Here is a 24,743-nt window from a genome sequence, read left to right on the forward strand (position 1 = left end):
CTGGTGCCGCAGGGGTGTTCTTCATGTTCTACAGCCGGCATTTGAAGTAACAGCAATAGAACAATCTTCTATAATCCAATAGTAAGTCCAACAGCAATAACAGAGCTCGAAGTGAATAAAGCAGAAAAATAGAGAAGAAGGAAATAGATGGTTGAGCCTCTCACCTCACACTGCCTGTCATTGCCACATGGTTAACAACCAAACTTCTTTTTTTCATTCATCAATTACGTTCTCATTAGCTTACAGGCCAACTCCTTATTTAGAGTGGCTAGGAGGGTTCTAGACTCTTAAGGGGACTAACTCCTAGAATTTTTTTTTGACCAATCAATGAACTTCAAATTTTCAAGGTCTTTCAAGAAGGGACTAGGTAGAGCTGATTCAATGAAGCAAAATTTTGTTTAATTTTGACCTAGTCTGAAAAAGGCATTGATCAACAGAAAGCCTTCACATCTACCTGTGATACCATTTTATGTAGCCATTATCAAAAACATGTGAATTTATATTTGTAAGCAGAAACTTACAGAAAATATGACTTCACTGACAATAAATAGTCTTCCCAAGGGAACCAGTAACTCATTTTGCATACGACGCCATCAAATTTAACAGCAAAAATGAGAAAACAAAAGGTTGCCAATCTATCCAAGATACCTAACTGATGAAAATTTTGCATTTGATGTGAAACCTAAAAATTAGGTAGGCTTTACAGAGTGAGCAAAACAGAATTGCAATAAGACCTATGAGAAGGAAGGTACAGCAACAATAAATGGAACTCCCCTGATGTAAACTTTGCAACAATCACTTTCAGAATATCACAAGAAGAGAAAACAACATGTAAATCAAACAACAAGCGTAAAATATCAAACCCCGATGCTCATCCCCGCAAGAAGCTAGCTCAACCAGAAGGCGTGTACAAACCCACGTCGACCATAGCACAAACAATGCTCCCAACCCAAAAATAACCACTCCTCCTTGTGGAAGAAACAAAGAGAATGCCGAAAAGATCACCATTGGCAACATACAGTAGCCCAGGAGGCTCAAGCAACGGTAAAGATCCAAATTCCCATTGCGACCCGCCAACATGTTGAATACGACGTAGAGGAAAAGAGCAGCAACCGTAACCCAACCCAAAATAATGCCGAAATGGATCTTTCCAGCGAGCAATTGAAAGAGGCCGAGAGCCATGAGGAAGAGAAAGGGACCTGATAAGTCTGCATCTTCATGAAGACTGGCGTTCATTCTAAAGGGGTTTAAGATGGAGAGGGTCTTCCTCCAGATTTGACGAGTGTTGATTCCGAGTTCTTCCAATAAAGGTAGCTCGTCCTCGAAGCCCAAGCCAATTCCCACTCCACTAATCCCCAATCCATATCCGCCAAAGGCTGGAGGAGGGAAGGACGTCGATGTTGGGGCCATTGGGGGAGATCCACCAGATCCACCATCGAAGGAAATGAAAGGAAGATTATTAGGGTTGCCAGGGCGTGGTGGTTGAAACGGCACATTAGGGACTCGGCGTTGTTGCGGAACGGTGCTGGGATTTCCGCCGGATGGGAAAATAACAGGCGGGACATTGAATTCTTTCGCCATGGACGAAAGATCCAAGGGGATACACCGCAAGGAGATCAAAGAAATACCTTGGATTCAATTAGATCTCGATGTTAGAAGTTTGAAGACTTGCACAATAACTAGCAACTCCTCAGATGAAGTACTCGATCTGCACATGAATTCGACATCCAAAAACAGAATAAGAAAATTCTAGGGTTTCATTCTGTGGTCAAACAAATTTGATCTTAAGAAGGAAGAATCTGCAGAAATGGTTTATTTTTTCATTGAAGTTTGAAATATGAAAGATGAAAAGAGGAGGTTGCTTAATTAGATCATCAGGTGTGGGAAGGGAGAACAGTCTGGCAAAGAGTTCGTTAGAGAAATAATCAGAGGAAGCCCCTCTCCCCTGACAAGAGAACCCAGGGGTTTTTACTTTTCATAAATCATAGAAAGTAGTAATAACTAACAGTAACAGCCAACAAAGGTTTGGGGGCATCGTTGTAGATTGCTAACGTACACCATGTGTGTTACAGTAGTTTGCTTCGCCAAGTCCAAGGAATCAGGATCCCCATTGGCTGGGTAAAATGAAAACGACCCGCCCAGGATCCCCATTGACTGGGTGACATTCGTACTCCTACAAAAAAATAAAAAATACATTCGAGATGCGTGTGGTGAGTTGGCAACAGTGCTTGGAAAGGCCTCTCTTTTTTTTTTTTTTTTCTTGAAAAAGGATTCCCACCTGGCAACCGCCATACATATTGGAATGGAACTTTCTTGGACAGCCCCAACTTAAGGTATTGTGGATGATTCTGACGTGCGCAGTCGGTCTGGGGTTCTTGGTTTCGAGTTTGAGCCTCCTACCGCTATCACATACGCGCTGAGGTAGCTCTCTCCCCACGGTGATTGATTTATGGTTTTAAAATTTGGATTCAATTGAACAATATTGGATTAAAATATCCTTTCTATCAGATACAGTCTTGAAAAAGCTTATAAGGTTTCTGCTTGGTCGTCTCTTTCATCGGTTCGGCTGAAGACTGACGGCTCTGATACCAGAGATACGACTTTGAAAGAATTCAATCATATAAATCAGTTTACAAGATGAAGAAATCTAAGATTATATTAATCCACATCAATTCTCATAGAAAATCGATGTGAAATCAACCCTCATAAATTGGTATGGGATCATAACACGATCTTGACAAATCTTGATTGATCCACTAGTAAGATATAAAGGTAAAATAATATTTTTTCATCAAAAAATAAAGATAAACCTGTTCAATGAGTCTGATCTAGGGTGATTCAAATCAATATTAGATTGATATCAGCCTTCATTGATCCGAATTTTAAAGACTTGTTGATCTCAGGTTTTAAAATCTTGCATATTATTGTCGATAAGAAAAGACTTATATTTTTCAATTAAATTGAAGTTCTAGATGAAACCTTAATTTAAGTCAAATAAATCCGAAATTTTCCCACGTCCAAGTTGATGAATGGAAAGAGTTCTTTCAACCTACAACATTTTTACTGTTTCTCACATTGTAAGATTTTTCAATATAAAAATAAATGATAAAAGCATTTTATGTAAAAGGTGTAAGAAATTTCTTTGGCTACAATTTTCCCTTTGACCCTAATGTTTGATGAAAAAAAATTGAGATGAGATACTTCGAAGTTTTATTCATAAAATTCTAAAAATTAATGTTGTTTGTTTGAATGAGGTGATAAAATAATGCAGATGTTAGGTACATCGTTGGCTTTCTTAGAACTAGCGGCTCCAACAAATGCTAGTGCAGGGCACACATGAGCATGAGTATATTTTCTTTAGGGTGAAGGAATTGGTAATGACACAATCCTGAACACCTTACAACTTGTCCAAACTTTTGTCAATTAAATAATAGACAACATCACAACATGCATTAAAATACTAAAGTGCATTAAATGTTTTGTCTAATTATATGGTAAAGGAAGTATTCCAGCATATTTTTTTTTTATCAAAATAGATATATATCCCATCCCACTGTTTTTTAAGGTCATACCAAATTGGTAAGTGACATACCATATATGTGGAAGGAACGTTGATTGGACGATTAATATTGAATCGAGCTCTATGGTAAGCATATGATAGTTCAACCATGGTGATTGGTATTACAAGACCTAATCTCAAAGTGGACTAAGCACTTACTATACTCGTTACATTTACACCTTGCCTCACACAATAAAGAGGTCCACGGAGGCGTAGGTTGACAAAATTGTCTTTTGTTTTAACCATTCCTTAACCACACAAGAGTACTTAGACAGTTATTTAACTAGACTTTAGTTATGATGAACCATGGTCAAGTTAGCCGTTATAAGATCAACCAACTCAACAACAAGTGGAAGTGGATCTACCAATGAACAAATAACCCACGTCGACTTTTAAGAAGACATCTCGTCCAATTAGGAGAGGGGGAAAGATCACTATATAAAGGAATCAAAGGTTACAGATGAGGTAAGACTATGAGAACATTAAGAATTGATCAAGTACTGTTACTCTAGTTCTCAAGATCTAACTTAGACATTGAAGCCTCCTACAGACCAATTTCTAATTTGTATTATGCAAGTCCACAAAGAAGACAGAATATTACACTAACAGATAGGATATGGGGGAAAATGTGGATATATTGATTATATTATCATTTTTATTATATTTTTATTGTCCCTTGAACCCTTTATATGTGGAGCCACTATTTTCTTTTTCCAACCTCTTATGAATTTGTTTGTATGGTTTGAGCTTTAAGGTATCAAATACGTATAGGATCACGATTAGGATTGGTGTCCATCAATTGGATTGATATCATGTCAGTCGTGAAAGACAAATTTAAGATAGCATTTTAAGTATATTTTTCTAACGAATATATTCTTTGTCCATAACATTCTCTTATGCATCGGTTTGTGCCACCCATGGAGGAGGGAGGGTTCACCCACTGTCTCTAAAATTGGTCTCAATTGCATCGGGACACACACTCTCGGTGCCTCTCAGTTAAGAAAAACGAATACTACATCATAGGAATTCTGTCTTTCAGTAAATGGTATGAAATCCATGGATTTAAAATCAATTTTATCTCTCTTTATTTAATATATTATAAATCCATGGACGATGTAAGTGAACCTGATCCATTCACTGGTAGAAGTGCCCACGCACTGAGAACTTAGAACCACAGTCTATCTCAACTGTTGATTGAGTAAACAGAATCTCAACCGTCCATTAATCTCGCTTTCATATCACGCTATTAACGTTTGTTACAGACACTGCCGGTTACTTTCGTTTTGGAGTTCGATCCCATCTCATCTCATCTCATCTCATCTCACGACGCTGTTTTGAGCGATCCCACATCCTCTGCAGCGAGCAGAAGGTGCGGTGAGCATCGGATGGTTGAGAGTATCTGAGTACCAGGGTACACGCGGGAGCTCCCATTCATCCAATATTCACTGCACCGATGCAGCGGCGATGATTTTCACACGTTTTGACCAGGGTTGAGACTTGAGAAAAAGAGGCGGTATAGTGGAACGGGTTGCGGCTGCGAGTCTCGTTTTCTCCGGCGGCGATTTAGATTGATGAACTTACATTGAACCTGACTGCAGAAAAGCCATCAGGCCAATTCCTTGGAGGCGCCGTACAAGCGCAACCGATCTTTCTTTCCCAAGAACAATAACCCTAACTCATTCTGCTTGGAACAAAAAATGTAGCGGAACGAGAGGGTAACCCCGAATGATTGGAGGTAGAAACGACGAATTCGCAGAAGAGAAAGCTTCTTAACATGTCCAAAGCTCTGGGGGCCCAAATCGTTTTAGAAGAACATAGAACTCATCGAATCTCCACTGTCTAATAAGGAGATGAAGATAGACTTCAAACTATCCAGAATTAAATTTGCAGTGCAGAACGCAACCATAGATTTGCATTATGATTGGTTAATGGCTTAGAAGATTGGAATGTTCAGCTCTGCAAACACCGTCGGAAAAGACGCGACTCGCAGCGGCAAGCCTCTCACATTCAATGCGTCGGACCAATTCCCGCTTCTCTTCTCTTTTAGGTTCTAGTGTTTGTCGAAACAACGTCGTCAGAAGAACCTACCGAAGCAGACAGTTACCGGTAAAAGAAAGGGACGGTCCAGATTCACTAAAACAAGATCTTCGGTTGTTATTTATTATGGTTCTTTTCTTGGCTTCCAAACATACCCTTATTGCATTGTAGAGGAAAGTAAGGAAGAAGGAATTATTCTAATGTACCACGTGTTGGATTGAACTCCTTTGTGGCGTAACACAGTGTCCGACGCACATTCAATGGCTAGGGCCACTTTGACATGGAGCCTAAGGCGATTGCACGCAACCCAAGGCATTTCTAGGTGATGAATGCACGCTTGACACTGTGTTGCTTCACAAAGGAGCTAACTCCACCACATGTCCCATCGAAACTTTATTTAATCCTCTACTGCTTCTCATTAGGGTACCAGGGTCTTACACTCGTACTCTTGAGTCTCGAGAATCTCGACTAAGGGTGCAATAAGGCTACGTTGGATTGGGTTTCTTAAAACCTTAGCCCAACCCTGAGCCCCCTTAATTGGGTCCAAACCCACCCTGACTCTGACTTAGGGTTGCAAAACTTCAACTTGAATGACCTGACCCTACCCCTTGATTGATCTTAAGCTTCATTTTCCATCAATGGCTAGGTATATCCTAACCTGATATTGTAAAATATAAATTAACTTAAAAATAAAAATTATTCATAATAAAGAGGAGATAAAAAAAATACAAAGTGACAAATTTCTTGATAAAAGAAAACAAGAGATATATTTTATTTTTTTGGTGAAAAAAACGAGAGAGATCAATGAAAAGATATATTAGAATTTTTGAGGTGTGAATAACTAAATGTTATATTAGGTTAAATTCAGGTTGACATCAACAATCAGGTCAACATGCCAAAATTTTTGGTAAAGGGCGGGTTTAGATTCTCTGCATCCAATCAGCACAAAGGGGAAAGTATATTCCATCCTCCCTGTCATGTTATATTATTTTTCCTGCTCCGCCTTTCGGCGGTGGACTCCAAGTTCCAAGACTCTACAAACTACGAAGCCTTCGAACCTGGGAAGATCGGAGATCGGAGATCGGAGAAAAGCTACGCAAGGTGCGTTAAGTGTCGAATCCGTGAATCGGAAGAAACGATAACGTATGTTAAGGTTCTCTTCCAATTCTTTCTTTGGATTGGGTTATTATTGAATTCATGAATAAATCACAGTTAGGGGTATTGCCAGTGCTTCATTCATCGGAAATGGAGGAGGGATACGTTCCTAAATCAGTTGTAGTTTTCTCCTGTACGGCGATGACTATCTTCTACGTTGGGATTCTCTACGCTCCGACTCTGATCCTTCGCCTTCCTCATCCTACGTCCTTGAATAACTTCATGATCCGAAGGTTCGTCTGCGCCGGCATCTCTTCGATTGTGTCCATCTTCTTTTGTGCGCTCATCCTTCCCGTAAGTTCTTTTCCCTCTTCTTACTTCTCCTCTGTTCTTCAATGGCAAAGTTTTATGCTATTTCACATTATAATACACAAAGGGGAAAAAAACTACAGTACTAACTCTAAAGCCTTATATACGACTCCTATGGGTTACACTTTTTTTTTGGTAGAAGAAAAAAATGATATTATTTTTCACCCATCCAGCCTTATGGATGATATATGCAGTTGGAGTCAAAAGATAATCTCTCAATCCCCTAAACGCTTAGGATCCATGGGTCCATCATACAATACTGAATTTCTTAAGACTGGAGCATACTAAAACATTCAAAGGCTTTTGTTTTCTTCTGTTTCTGAAATCCCAATAATCGGAAGTGGGACTTTCTGATGGAGCTTTCCTGAGTCCAAAGATTGTCTTAACTCCTGAGCCAAGGCATAAACGTTGTTTAATTGTCCTGGCAAAGTGCCCACCAATTGCCAAAAGATAAAATGGTTGCTCCGGAGGATCCTTGTGGAATCAGTTTGGAGGAAAAGGTGGGCACATGCATATTTACCAAATAAGCTTTCCTTTGATCTCTCAGTAATGGGTAAGGGACAAACAAAAACTCATCTTTGTTATGTAAAATTTTGGTTTCTTTTTTCGGCTTTATGTTCCATAACTTTTCCTATTTGATAAACATAATTTTCACTACATATACCCTTGTTATATTGTTCAAGGCCTGACATTCTTTTTGTTAATGCCAGATGAGAAGGTTGGAGGTATCATCTGTACTCGGCGCTTATGGCATCCGATTGGACCACTTGGTTAGTCCACAGAACTCTGAGATTTCCTTCTCTATTTTTGATGATTTGGTTCATAAATTTATTTATTCAGAATTAATTGCTCAATTCAGGGATATGGTTACATTTAGTTTATGATAATCAGCAAATCACATTTTCTATGGTATGCAGATTGGAAAAGGGTGAATAATTGCTAAATCTGCCTGCTGAAATGCAATTTTATGTATGAAACAGTGGCATGCTGTGGTATTTCCTATTTCATTGACTTCTCTGGTATACACTGGTTCTCTCGTCTCTAAGTTTATGTCACTGTTGAGTTCATGGAATCAATATGAAGTTTGCGGTGAAGGCTCTATGTCCGAGTATATAAAAATTGCCTCCCAAACGTTTCTAGAGAGGATCTCCGCAATGGCATCCAATGTGTTGGTTTGGCGTAATTACTTTGTGGTTAGTATTACTTCCACAGTAACATCTTTTTATAACCTATGTTTCTTTTCCAAACTGAAAGACCTTTGGCTAAGGTGGCAAGAAGGATATAATCTTATCTTGTGTCTGATTACCTCCTCTAATTTATAATTCTTATTGTCCCTTCATGATGTGTTTTGAGTGCGTGTGAATGCAAATTTTTATTCAATGTTGAACCATGATCCAGTTGTAACTTCTAGCCAAATTATTACAATATTATCTTTGGTTTCTAGAAATGGTGTAAAATCTTGCGTGATGGTTTAATGGTGAGGAACAATGAGGAGATTAGATTTTCTTGTTAAACTAAAACTAGGGTTTGATAGTAGAAAATTTGAATTTTATAAGAAAATAATGGCAGGTCTTTGTGTTTGATTTAATTGAAAGGGTTGAAAAGGTTGCAGTGTTGAGTCAAATTTGATGGTATTGGATTATATTGGTGGTTTATTATGCAGGTCTCAATGGGAAAGAATAAATTGTTTCTTACTTAGGACTAAGTAGATATGAGAAGTTTAGGGCCCGTTTGATCTGCTGTTTTTGTTTCAAGAAACGGCAGAAACGGAAAAGGAGGTGTTTGATATACTTGTTTCTGGAAACAAAAACGGAAAAGAAGGTGTTTGATAATTATTGTTTCTGGAAACGTTTTGGACATGAGTTGATGTTTATTTTAATCAAAAAAATTCCATATTATTTAATTGTCATAGAAACTCATAACCATTCATTCTACCAAGACAAGCGACCGAACGACCTTCGAATTTCCTTATTTTAACTTACATCTAAATATTTTTCTTACTAAAACATATTAACCTACAATATTAATACAATGCAAATATTCCGGGTATGCAATGTCTTACATATTTCCACCAGTTTGTAATTACAATAAACTATTTAAAATCACAAAAAAATGGTACTTATGCATTAAGAAACATGAAAAATAAAAGAATACAAGCAACAAGCATAAGCATAGAGATGAGTAGAACTTGCACTTGAAGGAAAAAAATTTAACTCTCCGTCATAGTTATTTTGTTGAGTAAGAATAGTGTGAGGATAAATATAAACAGGTAAAAGGTACAAGACAAACATAGGTTACATAAAATCAAATGTGAACATGACTGAAAAACTAATTTCATATACAGTGCTTTGGGACAAAAATAATAATATATGACCCAAATTAACACAATTTTTAGCTACTTCATTGCGTTAGTAATAGTCATGGTTAAAGAAGGTGAACTCTTAAGTACATGAAAGATGTCATAATCTTCAATGTATATGGAGATCCCCAGAAGGAAATCATATGTGGATACGAGATGGAAGATCAACCAACGATTGTAATGATTATGCTCCAAATATACAAGGAAATCAATGGAATCGATGAGTCATCTTACCTTTTGTTTAAGGAAAACACAGATTTCAGAAATCACGGAAGAGGTAATGGATCACAGAGATGTGGACGTCTATACCAGTGTAATACCACGATCTTTAGATTCTGCATTTTAAGGTCAAACAATCAATAAAAAGCAGATTTTAAAGGAAGAAATACATTTGAGGCTAGAGACTCGTATGTAAAAGGGAAAGGAACTTACATACAATGGTTACAATGACCGAAAATTAATAATTGCATCTTACTTGTAATTCAGTCAATGCATTTCCTTCATAACACATACCAGAGTCTAGGATATAGCATGATATATACCCATTGTCCAAATGAAATCTACTTATCACCCGAAGCAAAATTTTATTCCATCAATTATGAAAATCACTCAATCACATGTTTGTAGAAAAAAAAATCATCAAGTAATTTGGTAAATATGCAAAGATGACAGAGATTGTCCATTGTGGGCTGAAGCTGAAACTGAAGGTCTTCCTTCAGCTTGGCTTTTGTGACATCTCCACTCATCTGGGATCCCCTGCTTGATCCACCATGTTAAAAAAATGGAGAAATGCTTTTCTGAATCATGCAATGACTAGTAAAGGAGACAATTTTTTTTTTATGAATCTGACAGTATTATCTTCAAAATGGGGTCAAGAATGCCTCCAGAATGGATGAGAAGAACTTGAAAAATTTGCTAAATCCAATGATTGGATTGACAGATGATGAATGCCTCCATAATCTTCAGAATTTAGTTACTTCTATGGTTTACCAATCCAAAGGCGAGATGAAAAACAAACCTTTGTACATGATGTGTGTAGTCAAGGGAGATGAATCCCGGAATATCTCAAAGATCCAATGGTTGGATAAAAGAAAAAAAAAATGGTTTTCAGGTGCCGAAGAACACCTCAAACAAGATGTTGCACCGATGAAGTAGTATGATAGGAAATCCACCACAGCAATGTATCAAACAGAAGATAAACATATCACCAGATACCAAAAGAAACTCAGGGGAAAAAGAATTGCTGCCGCCGATTTCTAATGGAGAATACAAAACCCAAAAATAATTAAACAAAATTAATCCAGACTCATAATCTTCATGCGCATGGAAATCCACAGTAGCAGAGAAGTACTTGTGCAGAGAAAGAAAAATCAATAATGGTTAAAATCACTTACTTGCAGGTGTTCCCCTTACTAATCTTCGAGATATGGCTTCGAATCACTCCGATCTGTAGTAGTCGAAAGACAACAGCAAAAATGGATCAAATTAAACCCTACCTATAGATTTCCACAGCTTTCTACAAAATTAGGGCTAAAAAAATCCAGAATCAAAACCTCCAACCATCGAAATAAAAAACCTGCAACAAGAATCACGAGTTTCTGTCGAACTCGGAAGAAGATTTTGCTTGCCGAATAGAGAAGAAATCGCTGGCTTAAGTTCCTGCCGAATAGAGAAGAGATCGTTGGCTTAAGTTCCTGCCGAATAGAGAAGAGATCTTTGGCTTAGGGTTCTTAAACTTTTCCTTAGTGCGACCACGATTCGTGATGGAAGCTCGATCGACCCCGCCTCTCTTGTATTTCTCCCTTTTCTTCCTTTACAACTCACTTGTACATCTATTTGCAGCTTCCTGCGATGAATCTTGGCAGATGACAAGACACGACAGAGGTTCAAGGGTGCTCCAGTCATCTTCACGAGGATGAAAATCAGTGGAATCGATGCTATGGGAGGTGCAGCTTTGTGGACTGGTACGATGGAGGAGGTTGTGTTCACAGCAGAGGGAATGGGGCACCATCGACTGTTGAAGGAAAATGTCGGGTTTTGGGGTTAGAATGGCCCTCATTTTTGTTTCAAGAAACGGCGAAACAAGTTGAACTTGTTTCGTTGTTTCTGTTTTTTGAACCATAAATAACTATAAATTCTTATTTATGTTTCAAAAAACGACAGAAACGGAACAGGTTTATCAAACACTTTTTGTTCTGTTTCTGTCGTTTCTTGACACAGAAACGGTAGAAATGCGATTCTGGAAACGTTATCAAACGGGCCCTTAGTTTCTATAGGCTAATCAAGAAACAGCCTCTCTGCCAAGCAAGGGTAAGGCTGTACATTATGACCCTCCCCAGACCCTGCAATGGTGGGAGCAATGTGCACTGGGGTTTCTGTAGGTTAGTGTATGGGCAACAGATTTACATATATTCTAGCCATTGGATGTCCAGATCTTTTATAGTTGTTTTCCTGCTCGGATTTAGATTTTAATGACATAATTGAACTACCCTTCCTACATATCAACCAAAATATAAAATTAACCCATAATTGAACTACAGAACAAGCTAGTCCCAAGCTGTCCTAATTATTTGAAATAAGCTCACATCTTACTTATCCCAAGGACTAGATCCTTTTAATGGGAGAACTGCTATTGACTCTGATCGTTAAAAAAATGTATATTAAGGCATAACCAGAACTAGATATTGTAATAATAACCATCCAAAAGACTACCATAAGGATTCCATGTGGATAGTAGTAGCGAGCACGGTCACAAGTGGGCTCCACATTGTCGTTCTATTGATAAATAAAAACATTAAACTTCAAATTTAAAGGTCTTAATTTTCCTTTGTACAAATCTCAATGGGCTGTACCTGATTTTCCTCAGGAAGCTTGACTATGGGTATAAAATTTTTCTAATTTCTTGCAATTATTAGCAGCTATCAATGACAGAGATAGATGAAATATGCACATTTGCATGGTCTTAAAAATGCCGTCTAGAGGCAAGATTAGTGACCGCACAACCATATTTGCTTTCCCTTTTTTTAGTTTATGAATGAATTTATTTTGTTGCAGATAAAATATCCCACTTTATAATCGCATGAGTATCAATTAAATAAGTTTTTCAAACATCATTTCTTTGTGAAAGCTCAAATTACAACTTAGGAGAGCATGTTTTGAGCGTGACGAGTTCTCCAATTAAAAAGTGATGTGGGAGAGATTCACTCTCGTTGACTCAATTACTTAGGATTTATTTATTTTTTTTGGATATTAAGGGTTTATTTGGAATAAGATGAGGATCATAGGGTGAGACCAAATCAGGTGGGATAGGGTTGAGTTCTTGATGCTAAAATCAAGTATTGGTATGTCTTGCAAACAGATGGGCTACAAAGGATTCAAACAGAACTCCTGTATCTAATGGTAACTCTCAAGATGATGATCTGGTCAACAAGATCTGGACCCGAAACGGTGGAATATTTTGTAATCAATCACTAAATAAACATCAAGAATCTAAAGGATCTTGAATAAGTCAACCGCAGACTTAAGAAATAAAGAACATTGACTAAATAAATCAATAGCAGATTATAGTAGCAGAAGCAACCAGTAGATAGAAGGGTTCTCAACAAGGAAAATGGTAATTTATTTTCAAAATAAATCCAAGGTTCAAATACTGAAGCATAGAAAGCTTAAACAAAGCGTTGTTGTGGTTGTTAAATCTCAAGTGGTTATTTTCTTAAAATTCATTTAAATGGAAAAAGAAAAAAAAAAGAAAAGAGAAAAGCATAAAGAAACCATATCCCAACTATTTTTATTGGTTATATCATTATACTTCTCATACTACAAATATCAGGAATCAGAAACTAATAAAAGATTGCCATAATGACCACTTGACCACTGAAGGCATTTAAGACCTATTAAAAGTGTTTTCAAAGTAATCCTTGATGTCAGGAGCATCTTTACTGTGACGTTCATTTACTATATCCAGTAAAGTTGGCTTTATAATATGTTTGTTATTTAATATTTACTGCTTATTATAGTATATACATTTTTTACCTATTTACTGATTTTCTGTTTTGATTTATGTCTGGGGTTTAAGGAGTTAATGTTTTAGTAGTAAGTTAGCTTCTTTTAGAAAAGTTAAGCTCCAAAAGAAGGCTTTTAGGAGTTGGTTCATTTTTATTTCGAGCAAGGGAATATGGAATAAGGCAGCCTAGACCCATAAATATGCAGGTAATTCAGACTTTTAATTGTGTTTATGATTTGGTTCTCTTTATTGTTAAGGTAATGATTCTCTGCCTTCTTGGTCCGGTGGTCGAACCTTACCCTGTTTATGTCTACATTCCGGTTCTTAGAGATATATATATATATATATATATTTTATATGTAATCCAGTTCTGCTTACATGATTTTCTCCACTATGCAATCAATTGTTCAGGTTCTACTCTAGCTTGATTTCATATCCCTATTCTAGTTGGGCCCATTACCTGCCTGCTGGTTTCTCAATTGAGCTGTATCAGTTCCCTTACTTAAGCCTCACGAAACATCCTTATGAAATCTTCTTTCAATGCTTCAGTTCTTTTACTGTGGTCTATCTGCCATAAGAACAACAAAAGTTTGTTTACTTATCTGCCTGCTCAATTCCACCTAGAAAAGCAGTTATGAGGTTTCTCCCTGACACCACACACACACACACACACAAGGGGGGGGTCAATTGTTTAATGCTTTTTCTGTGATTTCATCATCACATAAATATTTGCACTGCTTTACTGAACAGGCACCATTGACAGAAGAATTGGTGTTCAGGGCATGTATGATACCTTTACTTCTTTGTGGGGGATTTGGAACATACAAAGTCATGTTACTCAGCCCTATTTTCTTCAGTTTGGGTAAGTTGATTGGTTCCTTTTCTGAAAATTTGCATATCATGTCTGATAAAAAAACGTTCCTCACTTTTGTTCACCAAGTAGTTTAGTGTCATTTTCTGATTTTTTCATAAAGCATTTGCATGAGCTTAGGGATTGATATTACTTGGTGCTGTTGTTGTCAAGGTGTCACCTAGATGGCATCACGGCAGTTTTCTAGGTCCTAAGAAATGGTTGTTAATTTGTCTGGGCATCTAGACCTAGGTCCCAGAAACCATGGAGAAAAAGGGTGAAGGGGGGATAATGCAGGAGTAGATTATAAGTAACTAACTCCGCAGTTTATAGCCCCAAACAATACAAATAGGAGTAAGAAACAAAGAAATAATACCATCAAATAAATCCTCAAGGATACAATACCTATATAGGAGCAAAACCAGCCCAAAACCTAACCTGATAGGAGAGAGAAAGACCTGTTATATAGCTGGAGAGAGAGAGGTGCGACTAGGGCTGTAGGAGTCCGCTTGAGTTGCACTCTTGGGCGTAGATAGTCCCTAGGGAGGGTACAAAAGCCCCAAAGTTGAGAGGATTCTGACGGCTGGTTGTGAAGTTACAAGCTTTCTTGATTTTCTGACCTAGGAGAGAAAACTGAGAAGAACCTTCAAGAACAGCAGCTGAATGCTTCCAACAGTGACTCGGTAAGGATCGTGGGACCTTTATGAGGCCTAGGATACCCTGATTGAAGACCTGGCTGAACAGAGTACAGAAGAGAGAAAGAGAGGAGATCGATCTCTCTCCTATTCCCACTAGGATTGCTGATCAGTTCTGATTTCTCGAGACTTTTATCAAAATCTGAACTATACTTCTTGAATGTTACAACAAATAAAATAAAAAAGAAGAATAAAATAGATGGGGGGTTGAGAAGGGTGAAAGAGAATAAAGGAAGTGGCTATTTCAGCCTGGGCTTCTCACCCATTGCTATCTCAGCTGCTCTAAGCATTTAGTTGCAAATTTTCTTTCATAAATGCAAACTTTCTTTTATTCAAATCTCTCCAATAATGGGACATATGCCTCTCTATTTATAGAGGGGAAGTTTACAATCATACTAATACTAGGAGGTAGTTTCCCAATAGGACTAGACACTCCTACTACAACTAGGAATTCAAAATAGGACTAGGACTTGACTTTATGACTCCAACATGGAGTAGGACTAACTAATTAATAGTCCATATAGGACTTTGGAACCAACTAATGGCCTAATGGGCCTTTATTGAATTAAATAGCAACTAATTAAACTAATGAATAAAATCCCGTTTTCCTACTTTCTACTCATATTTTAGGCCTATTAAAGTGGCCCATTTCAAAGAAAACCCATGGGATCAAAGGCCCAACACATACATAACCAAGGATTAAAGTATCGGTATCGGTCGGTCAAAATTAAGATACGTATCGGAGGGTATCGTATCGTATCGGAGATACGCTAAGATACGCACATAAATGGATAGGGAACACATTTTTATACACTTTTGCATAAAAAAACAGTTAAAAAAAGCTATATATAACATGTAGAATGCATAAATACTTAAGTAGAGGGTATCATATTGATAGACAAATATATTGAGTTGAAAATGTTCAAAATGATGAGGTTTGAGCAAGGATTAAAGTATCGGTATCGGTCATCGTATCAGTCGGCCAAAATTAAGATACGTATCGGAGGGTATCGTATCGTATCGGAGATACGCTAAGATATGCTAAAGATACGCACATAAATGGATGGGAAACATTTTTTTATACACATTTGCATAAAAAAATAGTTAAAAAAAGTTATATATAACATGTATTTTGTATAAACAGTAAATTGAGAGTATCGCACTAAGAATCCAAGGTTTGTAATTGTCCCATAAATGTAAAATCCTTGTTCCCAACCTTGATTTCCACTTTAGTTAGAGAGAAAAAAGGTTGGCAGCAACTTTGGAACAAAAACACCTCAAAAAATTATGTTTTTCTAAAAAATTACCCATTTTGGTCATTTTATGACCGTATCGGTACGTATCGGTGTGTATCGGTCGATACATACCGATACGTACCGATACATATCGATTCATACCGATACGTACCGATACATACCGAAACGTACATTTCACTTCAATTTTGAATTTTTCACAGAGTATCGGTATGTATCGGTGAGTATCGGTGCGTATCGGTGGTGTATCGGTGCGTATCGGTGTGTATCGTAGGATACGTATCGATACATAAGGGTTTTAAAATTTATTGATACGTATCGGTATGTATCGTGTCGATGCCTACCGATACGGATATGTATCGGCCGATACGGCACGATACGCACCGATACTTAAAACCATGGGTTTGAGTTTCTTACAGTTTTTTCTTTCCTCATTACCATTGCCACTATGATGAGTGCCCTGAAGAGTGTCGTGGTGGTTCAAATCCTTGGCTAGGACCTTCTTCAATAGGAGCAACTACGATGATATTCTGCACTTGTCGAATATAGGCACAATATTTACCCCAGTCAAAATATTTATGGTAGTGGGTCTCCTATTCATTGTAGAATCTTCTGTACTGCTCAAGAGTGGCCAATGTTGGTCCTGCATAAGTCCCATATCCATAGGCTGAAGAAGCACCTGAAGATATATGGTGTCCGTGTCCGGATGAGGAACCAGCATGATCTGAACTTTTGTATTGCTCTGGATTGGCAAATGATTGTCCTGCATAAGTCCCATATTCATAGGCTGAAGATGCATCTGAAGATACATGGTGTCCATGTCCGGATGAGGAACCAGCAAGATCTGAACTAATGCACATTGACTCCATGCTACTCATCAATGCATCAGTAGCACTCGGATTGTGGGATCTCCTACCCCTCCGACTATAAGACTTTGGTTGTGTGTGAGCACCATGATGACTATCTTGGGTTGCATGTGTAAATGCAGCCTCCTCTGTGAAATGTAGTGGTACATAAGTTTGGCCACCACCACTACCACCATCACCACCACCACTGCCACCACCACCACCACCACCACCACCACCACCATCATCATCATCATAATCATCATCATCATCATCAATAGCAGCACCATCCTTGTCTTGATCATCATCATCAGTATCTGGTTGAGTTACGCTATATATAGCACCTGATCTCGCCCTCCTAATATCGCCATCATTGGAGCTATCATCATCCTCTTCCATAGTTGATGGTGCTTGGGTTTCATCATCAATAATATTTTTAAAATCTTCATTTATATCTCTAATGAGGTCATCTATAATGGGATCAGGTGTGGTTTCTTGTCAAACATGCCCTTCACAGTGCCTCCAATATCTACATTTGGATGACTTCTAGAGTTAGAACCTTATTCATAAATCATCGGGCCACCACGCCTAGGTCCTACAGATTGACTTCTTCTCAGCTGTTCTACTATCCATTGTTTTTCTTTTGCTTCCTCCCTTGAAATATGCAACGCTTGTGCAAGCTGTTGATCTTCATCCTCTGCCTCCATATCAGATCCTTCATAATTCTCATGATCCCTTAGATTCTCAACCAATCTATCATCTTCTTCAACAGCTTTCTTTGTTTTATCTCTACTTCCCCTTAAGTGCTTCCTCATTGCTTTGCTTGTTTTATCTAGGCACTTGTTACATTTGGCAACATTAGAAAATCCTCCAGCCAAATGTTGTTTATGTCTGGTAATTCCACCTCCTAGGTGGATAGTATCACAGTAATTGCATTTTGTACACAACCTATTGCCTTGTACTTTCTTGGCTGTAGCCCATCCAATATCCTTAGTCCGTTCTTTAGGCGCCATCTTCCTACAAAGATACATAATGAATCTTAATATGCATATTTATTGATTTAGTATTTAGTACATAATAGCATTTTTTCAGAAACTAAAATGAGATGCATCCAAAGAAAAAAAAAAAGATTTTTTTGTATTTTTCCAAATTTACATAAACTTAAAATGCACACTTTTTTTGGAAAAAATTGTGCATCTAATTTTACATCATGGTCATTGGCCAAGTAAATTAAATAATTTTTTTTTAAACTAAATTAACTGAATTTTATAAAAAAATTGTATTTTTTTAGTATTTTTCTTATTTTTTAATTAATTTTCAAAATAAAAAAATTTAAAAATACAAACTATTTAGAAAAATTAAATTTTTTTATAGAAGTTGTAGATTAAATGTTTTTAAAGAACATATAAAAAATCAACGAAGTGTGGACCAATATATTTGAGTAGATCTAAGAAATAAAAAAAATTTGAAACCCTCACTTTTTTGGGGAAAAAATGTGAGTTTCATTTGAAATCATGTATTGAGTAATTATAAGTTATGACATTATTTTTAAGAGTTGAATGAACTAAATTTTCTAAAAATAAAAAATAAAAATTTGGGATTTTTTTAAAAAAATTAATTTCAGAATAAAAAAAATTAAGAAAATATATTTTTTTGAGAAAAATCAAAATTTTCCATGGAAGTTGTAGAACACTTGTTTTTCATAACATATAAAAAATCTAAACATTTTTAACCATTGAGCATGAGTAGATCTAAGAAATTTGAAAAAAATTGAAACCCTCATTTTCTCTTGAAAAAAGTGTGTAAATCCTTATAAATCCAATGATTTCATGTAATAATGATGCACAAAATGTGATCCTAAGTATGATGATCCTTACATTTGTAAAAAAACTTGAAAATCTAAGGTTAAAGTTGAAAAAAGTGAGTAAAGATTCAAGAACTTACTATTCAAATTTTTCAACTTTCAAATTCAAGGTTCTTCTTGGACTATGTTTTTCTCCTTCTTTGAACCATTCACTTCCACAATGTTTCTTTCAATCTACCATTTGAGTCTCCAAAAAGGTGTGTGAATCAAAGGGGAAGAAAGAAGACAAATATAGAAAACTGTTGGTGAGAGTTTGAAGTGTTTGTTTCAAACAACAAAAGGCGCATTCACACTTAAGTATCCGTATCGTACCGTATCGGTACGTATCGGTTCGATACTATACGATACAGTCGATACGTACCGATATAGTACCGATACTCGTGGGAATTTTTATATTTTCAAAAGTTCGTATCGCAGAGTATCGCACGTATCGGTACCGTATCGGTACGGCACGATACAGTATTACCGATACGTCGATACACAAAAGAGGGCCCAAAATTCCCTGTAGCGTATCGGTATGTATCGTGCTGATGCCTATCGATACCGATACGTATCGGCCGATACGGCATGATACGGAACGATACGCACCGATACTTAAAACCATGCTCAAGGGAAAGGGTCATAAACTCTCATCTGGCTTTCAACTTTAGTAGTTACTAAAACTGGAATTAGAAACTAACAAAATAGAAAGTCTAATAGTTGCTAAAACTGAAATTAGAAACTAAGAATTTAGAAGCTAACTGAAAATAGAGACTACTGAAATAAAAGCTATATCCCATCAATCAAAATCGTGGCCCTTAATTGCCCTTGCGCCGGCCGACTCCCTTCTTCCTCCTCCTTTCATAAGTCCTCTTGGCTGCATCAGCAAGATATAGATATCTGCTTCCATATGAGGGGAATAGGGATCATGCATAAACTAACCAAACTCACATCCATAGCAATATTAGGTCATGTATGAGAGATATATCAGTTTTCCTACCAACCGTTGGTATCACCCTTTCTCAGTTGGTTCACCCTCCTTTTCCTTGAGTCGTGTGCTAGCTTCTGTAGGAGTATCAAAAGGATGACAACACAACATACTTGTCTCGGACAGTAGATCAAGGATGTACTTCCTTTGAGAGAGAAAGATGCCTTTCGAAGACTTGACAACTTCAATCCTAAGATCCTTTATCTCAAATTCTCTACCCAGAAAACCCTTGAAGTGATCAATCTCAGTACTATCATTTCCTGTTACCACGATGTCATCCACATAGACAATGAGCATAGTAGCATTCTCAACAGACCTCTTTATGAACAATGTGTGGTCAATATTACCCACAACTGTCATAGCCTTGTGGAATCTTCCAAACCACGATCTAGGTGACTGCTTCAAACCATAGAGAGCATGCTTCAACTTATAGACCTTGCCTTGAGTTCTTGTGCTAGAGAAACCTGGTGGAATATCCATATAAGCCTCCTCATCGAGCTCGCCATGGAGGAAAGCATTCTTTACATCAAGTTGTTGGAGTTCCCATCCTAGGTTCACAGCACATGAGAGTAACACTCGCATAATAGTCAACTTGGCAACTGGTGCAAATGTCTTTTGGTAGGGTAGTCAATTCCAAATGTTTGAGTGAACCCTTTAGCCACAAGCCTTGCCTTGTATCTGTCAACAGAACCGTCGATCTTCTGTTTTACCTCAAACACCCACTTACAGCCAACAAGTCTCTTCCTAGGTGGAAGAGCCACAAGTTCCCATGCAGCATTTCTTTTTCAGGCCTTCATTACGGCCTTTCATTTTTTATCTACAAGAGCTTCCTGCTAATTCTTGGGAACACAAGTAGAGGAAAGGGAAGACACAAAAGCACGATAGGAGGGAGAAAGGAATCATATGAAACAACATGAAATATAGGGTGTTGAGTACAGATTCTAGTTCCTTTTCTAAGGGTAATAGGTTGGTCAGAAGGAGAAATTATACCTGAAGTATAAGGCTCAGTTGATCTGAATTTGGAGTTGGCGAAGGGATGTGTAAAGGTGCTGTTGTAGTAGTGATGGTTTGAAGTTGTTTTTTTTTTGTATGTACTATACAATTGAAGAATGGAGTCATCAATTTGTCTTTGGAATTCACCAATGGTTCTCTGAACTGGAGTCATCTCCTGCTGTGTTGGAACAATAGGAATCTCCCCCTGGGTTGGAACAATAGGCATAGGCTTCATCCCCTCACTGTTGTGGAGTATGAGGATCCTGGGAGGTAGATGATGGGTACACTGGTAGAGTAAGAAGATTCAAAGTCTATCTCTTTTTCACTAGTAATACTAGGCTCCCCCTGAAGAGTTAACAATGAGTAGTAGAACTAGGAATGATGTAGTCCCTTGAAGGACCTCAATAGGAGTTTGAGTGTTGACGACATGAGTTGGCATGTGATTGATTAGGTAGGTTGTTGTATGGATAGCATTACTCCAATTTTGAGATGGAATCTGTCTAGCAAACATCACACCTTGAGCAATATCCAACAAGTGGCTATTCTTGCGTTCAACCATTCCATTCTAAGCAGGAGTATCAACACAACTTGTCTGAGGAAGAATCCCATGATCAACTAGGTATTTTTGAAATTGACATATACTCTGTTCCATTATCACTATGGAGAATTTTCAGAGTGGCATTAAACTGAGTCTGAATCACTTTATGGAAATGTTGAAAACAACTGAACACTTCAATTTTGTGCTGCATCATATAAACCCAAGTAATTCTTGAGTGACAGTCAATAAAGAACATAACCATATTTTTCCAAAAATAGATGTCCGACGAGATGGACCCCATACATCAGAGTGAACCAAATGAAATATAGAAGAGCTTCTTTATTTAAAGGAAAATAACTGGAACGAGTTTGCTTAGCCAGAGTACAGGCTTCACAAAAGAATTCATCCCTAGAATATGGTTTAACTAAATGCAGAAATAAAATAGATTAGGTCCCAGTTGATGGGTGTCCCAAATGACAGTGCCATTGTTTCAATTCAGAGAAAGAAAAATGTAGGTGATAAGTAGTTGATGTTGCAGCCGTAGAGAGACAACATCATTAAGCAAATAAAGACCACCCTGCACCTTACTACATCTAATCGTCTTTCTTGTTACCACATCCTGAAAAATTCAATGGGAAGGAAAAAAAATATTACTTTACAGTTTAGGTCCTTAGTAAGACTAATAGTGGATAGAGAAAATTAGGGGTAAAATTAGGGATATGTAAAACTGAAGGCAGAGGTATAGAAGAAAAACACTTAATAGAACCCTTTCTGGAGACAGACGATAGGGTGCAATATGCTACCCTAACTTTATCTCAACCTGAGGTGGGTGAATACTGGTGAAATAAACTGGAGGAGCCAGTTATTTGATCAATGGCACCGGAGTCAATGATCCAGGGACTGGAGACGACTGATGCACAATGACGACCAGATAAAATACCTAAGTGAGCAGAATTGGAACCTGAGGGAACTGAATTGGTAGGAGTTGAAGAATTGGAAGCCTTGAGCATACGTTTGAAAGCCTGGAGTTTCTTTTGAGAAATTCCTATATTAGTTGCAGGTGGAGTGTCCACACTCTTAGCCTGATGGGCTTTAGTTTTGGATCGACCACGAGCACGCTTCGCCTCAAAATCAACAGGTTTTCCATGGAGCTTCCAACAATTTGCCTTGGTATGGTATGGCTAGGTAATTTGTATGGAATTGAATTTGTAATTTTTTTCCTCTTCCCTTGAAAGGGCGGCACACACACCTTGTTCCGTTCGATCTATTTCTTACTCCGGCCGAGAATCGTGATTTTGATTGACAAAGGCGACACAGAAGATGTCCCAATCCAACGACTAGGTGTGTTTGGTCGATTCTTTTGATAATAACTGAAAATTCCCGCCGTGATGGTCCTTTTTTTCTTTATTAACAAACGGCGTTTCGAGCACAAACTGTACATCCAAAAATAACCAACTTCTGACATCTTTACCCTAGCAAAACCTCTCTTTCCTTTGGATTAGATTCCTAAACATAAACCTTTATTTTCGATCCGAAGCGAAGAACAAAGGAACTAAAAAAAAATAATAATAATAAGTAATCTAACAATTTCTAACTATGGCAGGGTTCACATTTAACAATCTCCTTGGTGTTATCACCATTTCGATTTGCTCCCTCAGAGTTAGTAGTGGATCCAGTCCGTAGGGCTGATTTTTCAATAATAGGAGTATGTAGCATAGAGTTATGATGACATTCTCCATATAAACCAGGGCAAAGGACTTTTCTAGAGTAGGGAAGGGAGATTTTCTAAGCACCTGAATACGAATTTGATCATATTCGACATTCAGATCAGCCAAGAAATCTGACACCCTAATTTTATCCACATGTTTTGTTTAAGCAATATAGTCATCAACGGTAATTGGATGATAATCTGCAAAGTGATCCAATTCATACCACAGGGTTCGAAGTTTAGCATAATATTTGGACACGGAAAGTTCCCTTTGGGTAGTAGTACAAACCTTCTTGTGAAGATCAAATACCTGAGCATCATTCCCTAGTTGCCCGTAGGTTTCGTTGACAGCAACTCAAATATGAGAAGCAGTATCTAACAAAAAAAATCTTCTAGAAATAGATTGATGAATAGAACCAATCAAGTAAGCCATTACCAAAGAGTCATTAGTGACCCATTTATCCTGAGGGGTACCCTCAACAAAGGGTTTCTTCAATTTCACTATAATGTGTCCAGTGAGACTTCTACCAGCAATGGTAAGATAGGTAGATCTGGACCAGACGAGATAATTAGTTCCCTCCAATTTCACAAAACTAGTCCCAAAAGGCATGTAGTCATTGCGACTTTGTCCATCTGATCCAGAGGTCACACTAGTTACTTCAGACATGATTGAACTAGTGAAAAATCGACAATGAGAGAGAAATACCAAATCTTCAAAACCAGCCATCAGAAAGTATCTATACTCGGATCAAATCACCCAATAAGGGTAGTGAGGTACTCCTCCAAATTTTATCTGATTTTGATGAAGAACTATTGAGATAGGAAAATTTGAGTTTTGGGAGAAAACCCTAATTATTAAAGAAGAGGAGATATTTGATACAAAGACTTAGCAGATGGGGCCACAAGTCTAGTCGATCTCCTCACCAATGGTGATGATGACCTCATAAAAAAATCAGCCAGTTCTAAGAAGGGATTCCCAAAAATCGATTTAGTTAGGGTTTTGAAAGAAAACCCTGTTTTGTAAAAATTGATGGTGTAGATCTTCAATCTTGCAAGTGGCGATGAGTCCTTCTAGGTAGCTAAACTTGATCTTCAAGAGGTAGAGGTGTGTTCTTCAAAGAGGAAGAAACCACACTCCCTAAAAGTAGAAGAATAAAAAATCACAGAGGGTGAAGAACCTTAGTTTTCTTGCAAGGTTTTGGGTTTTAGTTCGTGAGGTAGAGTATAGGACAGCCACTGGATTTGGAGGAATCACCTCATTACTACTGCCCTTTGGGAGGTTAAGGGGACAAAGGTAGGAGAAGATGGAGGCTAACAAGGTGATGGAAGGGAAGGGGATGGAGGCTTGTGATTCTTGAAGGAGGAAGAATAAGGTGCTGGAAACTGGAAACTAGATCAGAAATTAGGCTCTGATACCATGTTAACAGTATGAATAGGGAGAATGCTTGTGTGTTCTAACTGATCACACAAGTCCTTTATTTATAATAATGAATCATGATGGAGTCATGATAGGAGTACAAGGCAAAAACATAAAGAAATTACAAGAATACCTACCCCATGCAGCCGCCCCACTCTAAATAGGTTCGGTGATGTTGGGGGGGGGGGGGG

The 24,743-nt window shown here is 37.7% G+C and overlaps 3 protein-coding genes across 7 annotated transcripts in view; 2 read left to right on the forward strand and 1 right to left on the reverse strand.

Annotated features, from left to right (window-relative positions):
• Window positions 1–24,743, forward strand: part of LOC122073790 — a 96,075-nt gene that overhangs the window by 62,395 nt on the left and 8,937 nt on the right. The window lies entirely within an intron of this gene.
• On the reverse strand, window positions 646–1,979 carry LOC122073795 (protein YIPF5 homolog). The gene has a single exon (XM_042638430.1). It carries the CDS (start codon window positions 1,579–1,581, stop codon window positions 802–804), a length of 780 nt encoding a protein of 259 aa, XP_042494364.1. The 5' UTR covers window positions 1,582–1,979; the 3' UTR covers window positions 646–801.
• LOC122073794 (CAAX prenyl protease 2-like) lies at window positions 4,760–14,385 on the forward strand. Of its 4 annotated transcripts, none has more exons than XM_042638426.1 (5): window positions 4,760–6,697; window positions 6,825–7,045; window positions 7,771–7,830; window positions 8,041–8,253; window positions 14,173–14,385. In XM_042638426.1, the coding sequence occupies exons 1-5, from the start codon at window positions 6,574–6,576 to the stop codon at window positions 14,368–14,370; spliced, it is 816 nt and encodes a 271-aa protein (XP_042494360.1). In that variant the 5' UTR covers window positions 4,760–6,573; the 3' UTR covers window positions 14,371–14,385. The 4 variants fall into 4 exon arrangements, with proteins under 4 accessions (XP_042494360.1, XP_042494361.1, XP_042494363.1 ...); XM_042638427.1 differs by having other exon boundaries at window positions 6,587–6,739; XM_042638429.1 differs by having other exon boundaries at window positions 6,590–6,697; window positions 6,809–7,045.

This window comes from Macadamia integrifolia, chromosome 3, assembly GCF_013358625.1.
Source record: "Macadamia integrifolia cultivar HAES 741 chromosome 3, SCU_Mint_v3, whole genome shotgun sequence".
Lineage (NCBI taxonomy): Eukaryota > Viridiplantae > Streptophyta > Magnoliopsida > Proteales > Proteaceae > Macadamia > Macadamia integrifolia.